Raw genomic sequence first — 11,010 nt, forward strand, 5'->3', positions numbered from 1 at the left:
CTAGCACTCTGATGCCTTTTTCAACAGCCACTCAAAAATCTGATTTCGCATGTAAAAAAAAATGTATCCAGTTTCAGGCTGCTTTTCCTGAACCAAAGCCTCTGGAATCTCGAACACTCGGACATCACTGTACAGGAGCCATGCTTGCTTTTGAAAATCATACACATTGCTTACATAATGACCTGAATCTTGGCTGCTCCCAACATGGCTGACAAGACTGACAAGTCTGTAATTCTGAGGATCATCTCTCAATACCAAATTTTTTGACTCATCAACAGCATCTACTGTGTTGTTGCTTCCTGGGACATTGTTATTTCTAGGATTCCCTGATGCACCAAGGGAATCTTCATCGTCTTTCTGATCTCTCATTTCTGAAACCTTATTCAGATATTTCTCTGTGTGCTCCTGAGTACTAACACTTTGAGGTGCTGCCTGAGGAAGGAATTCTTTATGTAATATATTCCCATGATTAGGGAGAAGTTGTTCAGCCATTTCTTGAGTGCCTTCGAGAATTGTTTCTTTATTAAGATCACAAAAACCATTGAAATTCTCAGTGGTAGTGTGATGATCTGATGTTTCATCTACATTAATTTTCTCATAGTTCTTCACATTCCCAGATGGTATTGACTGGCTGAGAGGCAGATTCCCTTCCGGGACATTTGGGACATCACAGTCATCAAGTGGGACCTTATCAGTCAAGGGAAATGGTGGTTTCCTGTTTTCATTGTAGTGGGAAGATACATTTAGATACTTAGAAATCTCAACTGGTTGATGACTCTTCACCAACAACCCATTAGGGGTCAAGTGGTAGCGTTTCAGATGAACAATGAGGACCCTGGGGAGCCTCTTCAAAGTGTATTTGAGAACTGAATTCTTGTTCTTGCACTTCTCACAATTACGCTCAATTTTTTCTGGTGTAAAGAAAAGATCAAAGGACTTTTGAATAGATAGAGGCTCTTCTCTTGTCCCTTGGTGCAGGTCAACAGAGAGGTAATTACTCACTTCAGTGTTCAGAGTAGCCTCACCACAGGCTTCACAAACAATGGAGCTCTGCAGCTCTAATTCAAAATTAGCACTGACAGGACAAACAAACCTTTTGAGGATGGCAGTCCCAGCATATGTTGATGGAGATGATCTCTCAGCTTCATTATCCTTCTCAGTGATCCACATGGCATTTAGTTTTTCCATGTTCAATTTCAACTGGTCTAAACACTGACTTAGAAATTCATGGGCATCATTCTCTTCATCACCGAAGAATGTGTCTGCAACTGTCGAAATGGATTTCTTCACATCCATGAGTATCGCCCCCTTGACCTCTATATGCTGGATGTCTTTTAAGACAAGCAGTTGGCTTAAGGGCTTGATAAGATCATCATAGGAAACTTTCTCCCATGGGATACCTTGTGTGAGCAAGTCCATTGCAAACGTTGGAATCCCAAAAATAGATTGTAAAATGGAATTCATGTAACAGGTATTTCCCAAATTGGGGAAGCCTTCACGTTTCAGTTGTTTTGAGTAAGCCTCAAGAGGAAGCTGGAGGTTATTAGATGTTTGGGTCTCCTGGCTAAACTTTGATTCACTTTCATCAGACCATGTTAGTGTTGGAAGAACAATGTTATCTAAGTTAGGACCCGAGCAGGTGTTGGGGTTGAAAGAAGGTTCAAGATTCCCAATGTTATGTTTTTCCGGATCTCTTAAAGCCATTGGCTTCTCACCTTTGCTTCTTTTACTCCTAGAGTTAGAGGTCTTAGATTTCTTTTCTGTTTCAGGATGATTTTCTTGAAGAATGGCCTCATTCATTATAACACTAGATGCTGATTTTCTCTTCCTATTTTTGTTCTGTGTTTCTACTCTCTCTTTTCCAACATGACTGTGGCTGGAATTTGACCACAAAAGTGGCATCTTCGTGGGCAGTGGAGTACCCCTTTCTTGTGTAGTAGTCAATGATCCATGAACCGGCTCATGGTGCTCTCTGTGAAATGGATCACTGCTTTCAGGAACATCCTGATTACTCTCGAGTTCCTCAGAGTGCTGGGATTCAGACAGATGAAAAAAATCCAGGAAAGACTTCAACCTTTCAAAATCTACAGAGGATAACTTGTCAATGAGTAAGGAAGTGTCATCTTTGAGAGTTAAATTCAGACAGTGCTCTCCTGTCTCACCAGAACTAACCAGTACACCTGACACATTATCATTCAAGTGAAAAACCCTGTTCCTTCCTTCCAACTTAAAGGCAACCACCAGATTAACCTTCTGTTTTCTTTGTACTGTTTTGATGAATGCTTCTTTCCACTGAGAAGCCCGGGTAAGTTTGCTCCGGTTCTGGCATCGGATCTGGACAAAACAATGTATCTGTTGAGGAGCCATTCTTTCTTCACAAAGAAAACTCAGGGAATCTAAAAACAAACAAACAAAAAGCATAATACACAGAGAGATTGTGACTCAAAATATGTTGATCACAATGGTTTTTTGTCTAACTGACCAGAATTGGCTTTTATTCCTCTCTTCATGCCTCAAGTAGAACAATGTGGGAAAGCTTACATTTTCTTTAAATATTTACAATTATGATTTATCAATTAGCAGAAAGTAGAGTTACTTATATCCTTTAAATAAAAAAATTTAATTATGTATAAATGTATGTATTTGTGTACATGTGAGTGCAGTGCCCTCAGAGTCCAGAAGAGGGCATCAGAGCCCCTAGAACTAGCATTACAATTTTGATCCACCCAGTGGAGGGGCTAGAAACTGAGCTCAGGTCCTCTGTAAGAGCACTGTTGCCCTTAACTACTGAGCCATCTCAATTACATTCTCAAGTACACGCTTTAACCTCTAAGCTATTGGAGCTGTGCCCATTGTCTGGAAGACACACTCAGAGTGTGTTTGCTTTCTCTTTTTCTGTCCTGATGTTTAATTGTGATGGTTAGTTCTATTTGTCAACATGTCACAACCTACCAGCACCTGGAAATTGAGTCTCAATGAGTTTTTTTCTAGATCAGGTTGGCCTAGGGGATTGTCTTGATTGCCTTAATTAGTATGGAAATACCCAGTGTGAAAGTGTGTGGCACTATTCCATGCTTTACTGTGTGACACTTTTCCCTGCTTGGGGGTACCAAAGTATATAAGGGTAGAGAAAGATGTCTGCATGTATTTATTCTCTCATTGCTCCTAGCTGTGCCTGACATGTGACCAGCTGTTTCAAGTTCCTGCAGTTGTGCCTCTCCAGAGTGATGGACTGTAACATGTGACTGTGAACTGAAATTAACCTTCCCCATCCTCCTAAGTTTCCCTAAGTTGTATTTTCCAGACTGTTTTATCATAGCAAGAGAAATGAAAACTACAAGTTGCTGTGGACATCGCTCGGAATAAATAAAACACTGATGGCCAGTGACCTGACAGGAAGTATAGGCGGGACAAGGAGAGAGGAGAATTGGGGAAACAGGAAGAAGGAAGGAGAGACACTGCAGCCACCGCCAGGACAAGCGGCATGTAAAGACGCCAGTAAGCCACCAGCCACGTGGCAAGGTATAGATTTATAGAAATGGGTTAATTTAAGATAAAAGAACAGTTAGCAAGAAGCCTGCCACGGCCATACAGTTTATAAGTAATATAAGCATCTGAGTGATTATTTTATACGTGGATTGTGGGACTGCGGGGCTTGGTGGAACCTGGAGAGAAGCCCTCCAGCTACAACAAGTACCTCAAGTGAAATGTGGAGACAGTGCACGTCTGGTCTCACTGGTGCCTCTGCTCTTCTCTATCCCCCTGATGAAACTGAGACATTGAGGTTCTGGTCAAATTCTAGTCTCTCATGCAAATGCAACAGTTAGGAAGATGAGCCCTGAGTGGTCACCTCTGGGGCTGGCCTTTTTGATTGCAGCTTCCATATCCGGATATACAGAACCGGAAGTGGTCAGATGATAAAAATCAAGGAGTACAAATGTGAATGTAGGAAAGGTTGATGATACAGCTCAGTGGTTAAAGAATCCAGTATGCACAAGATCCTAAATTTAATCCCTAGAAATACACAAAAACAATTTTGAGCTTTGTGACTGTATATATGCAGGAAGAAATTTCCTGTCCTACAGCCACTCTCAAATAAACATGGAGAATTATATTAATTATATTGCTTGGCCAATTGTTCAAACTTATTACTAACTATCTCTTACATTTTAAGTTAACCCATATTCCTTATTTCAGCTTTGCCATGTGAAGACTCCTTTGTTAACATGGCAGGTTCATGGACTCCATCTCTGGCTGTTGACTCCAGACACTATTCATCTTCCTCCCAGAATTCTCCTAGTGTGGCTCTCCTTCTTAACCTGATTCTGTTCAGCTATTGGCTTTATTAAACCAATCACAGTGACAAATCTTCACAGTGTACAAAATGATTATTCCACAGCACAATATAACTCCAGCACTGGAGAAGCTAAACCAAGACATGGACATGTGTGAGGCAAGAATGGAGTATGTAGTGAGACCACAATCTCAACAAAAAGAAAAGAAAAAGAAAAAGAAGAGAGATAAACAGAACCCAAACCAAAGAGGGAAGGGAAGGGAGTCAGGCTGAAGTATGTAGTGAGACAACAATCTCAACAAAAGAAAAAAGAAAGAAAAAGGGAGTGAGAAACAGCACCCAAACCAAAGTAGGAAGAGAAGGAAGTCAGCCTGAAGGTAACCATGGCTACAGTAGACCAGTGTCAGAAACTAAACACAGCTGGCAAAAGGGTTAATGGTGCTTGCAGCCAAGCCTGACAACCCCAGGTTCATCCCTTGCACCCACATGTGGAAGGAGAGACCAACTCTTGCAAAAGCTTCTCTGACATACACACTTTTTAGCTCTGGTGTGCAAGAACACAAGCATATACAAAGAAATAGAAATTTAAAAACTCCAACTCCATAGGCAAGGCATGGCACACACCTTTAAACCAGGAATGTGGAGGTAGTCTGGATGATCTCTTGAGTTTGAAGGCAGCTTGGTAGACATACAGAATTCAGAGGCAGCCAGGTCTACATAAAAAGACCCTGACTCAAAAAAAAGCATAGGAGAAAAAACACACAAAACAAAATCTAGTGGCATAGAGACAACCAGAACTCTCCTGCTTCTCCAAGAATCTGAAACAAAACATGGACATATGTCTGCAAGGAGAGGTGACATGTGGAGAGGACAGTTAGATACCAGATAAAACTAGAAATTAGAACTCTAGTTGTTTTTAAGACTTATTTTCATGCTGGCTGTGATCACACACACACACACACACACACACACACACACACACACACCTTTGATCTCAGTACTGGAGAGGAAGGAGGATCTGTGACTTGGAGGTTACCATGGTCTACAAGGCCAGTAGAAAAAAGCAACATAATATAATAGCCACATAATAAATTCAACCTCACAATTATTTTCAGGGCTGGAGAGACAGCTCCATGGTTAAGAGCAAGCACTGACTGCTCTTCCAGAGTTCAATTCCCAGCAACCATATGGTGGCTCACAACCACTCGGAATGAGATCTGGTGCCCTCTTCTGGCCTGCAGGGACACATGCAGGCAGAATACTGTATACATAATAAATAAATAAATCTTAAAAAAAAGAAAGTATTTTTAAAAAATTACTTTCTCCCAGCACTTGGGAGGCAGAGCCAGGCGGATCTCTGTGAGTTCGAGGCCAGCCTGGGCTATCAAGTGAGTTCCAGGAAAGGCGCAAAACTACACAGAGAAACCCTGTCTTGAAAAACAACAAACAAGCCGGGCGTTGGTGGCGCACGCCTTTAATCCCAGCACTCGGGAGGCAGAGCCAGGCGGATCTCTGTGAGTTCGAGGCCAGCCTGGGCTACCAAGTGAGCTCCAGGAACGGCACAAAGCTACACAGAGAAACCCTGTCTCGAAAAACCAAAAAAAAAAAAAGAAAAAAAAAGAAAAACAACAAACAAAAAAACAAACAAAAAAATTACTTTCAATTTCATGTGTGTAGGTGATGCCTGCCTGGTTGTCTGTGCACCCCTTGCATGCAGTGCCAGCACTGACCACAAGAGGGTGTCAGATCCCTTGGAACTGTAGCCAGAGAGGGTTGTGAGTCAGCATTTAAGTGCTAGGATCAAAACAGCCCTCTCTCTGGCCCCTGAACTTAGAATTCATAAAGGAAACTAAAGAACCTATTATAGAGCAGTGAGGAAAGCTTTAAGAAACAGACACATTTATCCTCAGGGAGACCTCAAGCAGAGAGCAGAATGAAGCCTTGAGATCCACAGATCCAATAACCAACAATGTAAAAACAGAAAAATAGGTTTTAGGCATGACCACACCTTGCTGCAAAAAGAGATTTTTTTTTTTTGTCGAGACAGGGTTTCTCTATGTAGCTTTGTGCCTTTCCTGGAACTCACTTGGTAGCCCAGGCTCTGCCTCCTGAGTGCTGGGATAAAAGGTGTGCGCCACCACCGGCTTTTTTTTTTAATTTATTTATGTATTTTTTTAATGTGCATTGGTGTTTTGCCTGCATGTATGTCTCTGTGAGGATGTGGGATCCCCTGGAACTGGAATTATTGACAGGCTTGAGCTGCCATGTGGGTGCTGGGAATTGAACCTGGGTCCGCTGGAAGAGCAGCCTCTTAACTGCTGAGCCATCTCTCCAGCCGCGTAAAAAGAGATTCTTAAGATTGGAAGAGCATGCAGGTGGACATCTGAGAAGGAACCAGCAGGTCTGCTTTGAGTTCTGGGACTGAAATTAATCAAACCCTTGTATGAACAGAACGTGTGACAGTTATCTCCAGTTTGTTTGTTTTGTTTTTTCAGGGCAGGGTTTCTCTGTGTAGCCCTGGCTACACTTGAACTCACTCCATAGACAAGGCTGGCCTTGAACTCACAGAAGTTCACCTCTTTCTGCCTCTGCTTGATGAGCTAAAGGAAAGCCCTGAGGAGCTATTCTTTTTGTTTGTTTGTTTTGGTTTTTTTCAAAACGGGATTTCTCTGTGTATTTTTGTTACTTGTCATGGATCTCATTCTGTAGACCAGGCTGTCCTCGAACTCACAGAGATCTGCCTGGCTTTGCTTCCAGCACTAGGACTAAAGGTGTGCTCCCCACTGTCACTCTGCCCTGATGAGATGTTCTAAAGAGGCACTTGAGGCCCTTCATCTTCCTATCACAGTGTTGAGAAAATAAAGCCCCAAGAAATGGGACTTTCCAGAGAAATCTTTTTTTCCCTGACTGCCATATTCTATGTATAGACCATGCTGGCCTCAAAATCAAAGAGATCTGACTCCTTCTGTGTGGTGGGGAAAAAAAGGCCTGCACCACCATACTGGTTCTCATTCTGTCCACACTAAATCTGATCCACATAGTTCATTCAGAAGGTTTCATTTCATAGAGACCTTTCTTTAAATTCTTCCAGGGGAAAGAGTTTAAAGAAAACTCTCGAGACAGGGTTTCTCTGTGTAGCTTTGCGCCTTTCCTGGAACTGACTTGGTAGCCCAGGCTGGCCTTGAACTCACAGAGATCCGCCTGGCTCTGCCTCCCGAGTGCTGGGATTAAAGGCGTGCACCACTACCGCCCGGCCTAAGAAAAATCTCTTTTTGCAGCAAGGTGTGGTCATGCCTAAAACCTATTTTTCAGCGGCCAAAGTTCTATAGCCATTACCTATTCCAACACTGACTGAAGGTCCAAAGACCAAGCTGGCAAGACAGCTCAGCAGAAGGCACTTGCCACCAAGCCTGTGGACCTGAGTTCCAACCCTGGGACCCATGTGATGGAGGGAGATAACCAACTCTTGTAACTGGTCCTCTGATGACAACACCCATGTGTGTTAGACACACACACACCAAGTCAATGTAATAATAATGACTCCAAAGACCGTGTCAAACATTGGGAGTCTAGGCAGTCTTTAAATTGGCAGCTCCTGGTAAATTTACATATTTCTGCCACATGGTGGTGGTACAAACCTTTAATCCCATCACTCGGCAAGAGAAGTAGAGACAGGCAGATCTCTGAGTTCAAGCCCAGTCTGACCATATAGTGAATTTCAGGCTAGCCAGAGCTACTCTGAGAAACAATTTCTCCAAAAACAAAAACCAAACAAGTTACATATTTCTGATATACAATCGCACCACAGAATAAACATTCCAAATTCCAAAATGAAGAAGGAAGTGATAGTAAGGAATATCAAAGAAACATTGGGGGGGGGAGGGCTGGAGAGATGGCTCAGCCCTTAAGAGCACTGGCTGTTCTTCCAGAGGTCCTGAGTTCAATTCCCAGCAACCACATGGTGGCTTACAACCATCTGTAATGAGATCTGGCGCCCTCTTCTGGCCTGCAGACATACATGCAGACAGAACACTGTACACATAATAAAAAAAATAAATTTAAAAAAGAAAAAAGTATCTAGTTTGTTGTGGGCCGGCTCTCTGGTGTGAGCTGGTTCTCTAAGGAGGTTTCTGAGGTTCAGGTGTGTGTTGGCATTGCTCCGATTCAGCGGCTGCAGACATGGCGGCCTCTACAGCGGCCGGGAAACAGCGGGTTCCCAAAGTGGCCAAGGTGCAAAAAAAAAAGCGCCAGCTGAGGTACAGATAACTGCCAAGCAGCTCTTAAGAGAGGCTAAAGAAAGAGCTCGAGCTCCTTCCACCTCCGCCTCAGCAGAAGATCACAGATGAAGAGGAGTTCAATGATTACAAACTTCGGAAGAGGAAGACTTTTGAAGATATAAGGAAACATAAGGAAAAATAGGACTGTGGTTAGTAACTGGATAAAGTACGCACAATGGGAAGAAAGTCTAAAGGAAATTCAAAGGGCTCGATCCATATATGAGGGTGCCTTAGATGTAGACTGTGCCTTAGATGTAAACTATCGGAATTATTACACTCGGAATTATTACACTCTGGCTGAAATATGCAGAAATGGAAATGAAGAACCGCCAGGTCAACCATGCCCAAAATATCTGGGACCGAGCCATAACAACTCTGTCCCGAGTCAACCAGTTCTGGTACAAGTACACATACATGGAGGAGATGTTGGGCAATGTTGCCTGTGCCTGTCAGGTGTTTGAGCGCTGGATGGATTGGCAGCCTGAGGAGCAGGCCTGGCACTCCTACATCAACTTTGAGCTAAGATACAAAGAGGTGGAGCAGGCCGTACCATTTACGAACGCTTTGTGCTCGTGCACCCTGCTGTGAAGAACTGGATCAAGTATGCCCGATTCGAGGAGAAGCACGCTTACTTTGCCCATGCGCGGAAAGTCTACGAGAGAGCAGTGGAGTTCTTAGGAGTTGAGCATTGGATGCACACCTGTATGTGGCCTTTGCTAAATTTGAGGAAAATCAGAAAGAATTTGAAAGGGTGCGAGTTATCTACAAATATGCCCTCGATAGAATTTCAAAACAAGAGGCCCAAGAACTCTTTAAAAACTATACCATCTTTGAGAAGAAGTTTGGTGACCGGAGGGGTATTGAAGATACCATCGTGAGCAAACAGAGATTCCAGTATGAAGAAGAAGTGAAGGCTAATCCACACAGTTACAACGCATGGATTGATTACTTACGCTTGGTGGAAAGTGAGGCGGAGGCCGACACCGTGCTCTGGGAAGTCTATGAGAGGGCCATTGCCAACGTGCAGCCCATCCAGAAGAGACACTGGAAGCGCTACATCTATCTCTGGATCAACTATGCACTCTATGAAGAGCTGGAAGCCAAGGATCCTGAAAGGACAAGACAGGTATATCAAGCATCTTTGGAACTAATTCCTCACAAAAAGTTCACATTTGCCAAAATGTGGTTATATTATGCACAGTTTGAAATACGACAGAAAAATTTGCCATTTGTCAGAAGAGCTTTGGGGACTTCCATAGGCAAATGTCCAAAGAACAAGTTATTCAAAGGTTATATAGAACTGGAACTACAGCTTTGAGAATTTGACAGATGCCGGAAGCTTTATGAAAAGTTCTTGGAATTTGGACCTGAAAATTGTACCTCATGGATTAAGTTTGCAGAATTAGAGACAATCCTTGGTGATATCGATAGAGCCCGGGCCATCTATGAATTAGCCATCAGCCAGCCAAGCTTAGACATGCCAGAGGTACTTTGGAAATCATATATTGATTTTGAGATTGAGCAGGAAGAAACTGAAAGAACACAAAAACTTTACCGACAATTGCTTCAGCGAACACAGCATGTCAAGGTATGGATCAGTTTTGCTCAGTTTAAGTTATCCTCAGGGAAAGAAGGAAGTGTGACTAAATGCAGACAGATTTATGAAGAGGCTAATAAAACATGAGAAACCGTGAAGAAAAAGAAGAGAGACTTACGTTGCTGGAATTCTGTCGAGGGTTTGAAGATGAATTTAGAACAGTATCAGACAAGGAAAGAGTAGACAAACTCATGCCAGAAAAGGTCAAGAAGAGGAGAAAGGTCCAGGCCAAAGATGGGTCTGATGCCGGCTGGGAAGAATACCATGGTTACATCTTTCCAGAGGATGCTGCCAACCAGCCTAACCTCAAGCTTCTGGCAATGGCCAAGCTTTGGAAGAAACAGCAACAAGAAAAAGAAGCTGCTGAACAGGATCCAGATAAGGACATTGATGAGAGTGAATCCTCATCGTTTTAAATGTTGTAATTTTTTATATAAATTAATAGTTTAGAACTTTGACTTATGAACGTTTTTGTATATTTACCCAGTAAGGAGGTGTTTGGCATCTTTGATAGCTACCTTTCGAATTATTTTTTAAAACACTCTTGGGTTAAATGTGGATGGGAAATTGAAAGTAAAGGAATTTTTCTAATAAAAATAAATAAATAAAAGAAAAAAGAAAACAAACAAACAAAAAAAAAAAACACTGAAATCCAGCAGGGAAAATGCAAAATCCTGTAGACAAAACAACTATACACATAAAATAAAAATCGAAAATTTAATAAAATTAAAAATCATTTCTAAAATCAAAGGCAATTGTGGCACTCGCCTTTAATCCCAGCACTTGAGAGGCAAAGCCAAGTGGATCTCTCATCAAGGCCAGCATAGTTTACAGATCGAGTT

General features: G+C 42.4%; 1 protein-coding gene and 1 pseudogene across 1 annotated transcript; one reads left to right on the forward strand and one right to left on the reverse strand.

Moving 5' to 3' along the window:
* LOC102919699 (ubiquitin carboxyl-terminal hydrolase 29-like) lies at positions 1–2,367 on the reverse strand. The gene has a single exon (XM_076574467.1). It carries the CDS (start codon positions 2,365–2,367, stop codon positions 1–3), a length of 2,367 nt encoding a protein of 788 aa, XP_076430582.1.
* Positions 2,368–8,469: 6,102 nt separating this feature from the next.
* LOC102916947 (crooked neck-like protein 1 pseudogene) lies at positions 8,470–10,779 on the forward strand (annotated as a pseudogene).
* The last annotated feature ends 231 nt before the right edge of the window (positions 10,780–11,010 follow it).

Source organism: Peromyscus maniculatus, chromosome 1, assembly GCF_049852395.1.
Source record: "Peromyscus maniculatus bairdii isolate BWxNUB_F1_BW_parent chromosome 1, HU_Pman_BW_mat_3.1, whole genome shotgun sequence".
NCBI classification, from domain to species: Eukaryota; Metazoa; Chordata; class Mammalia; order Rodentia; family Cricetidae; genus Peromyscus; species Peromyscus maniculatus.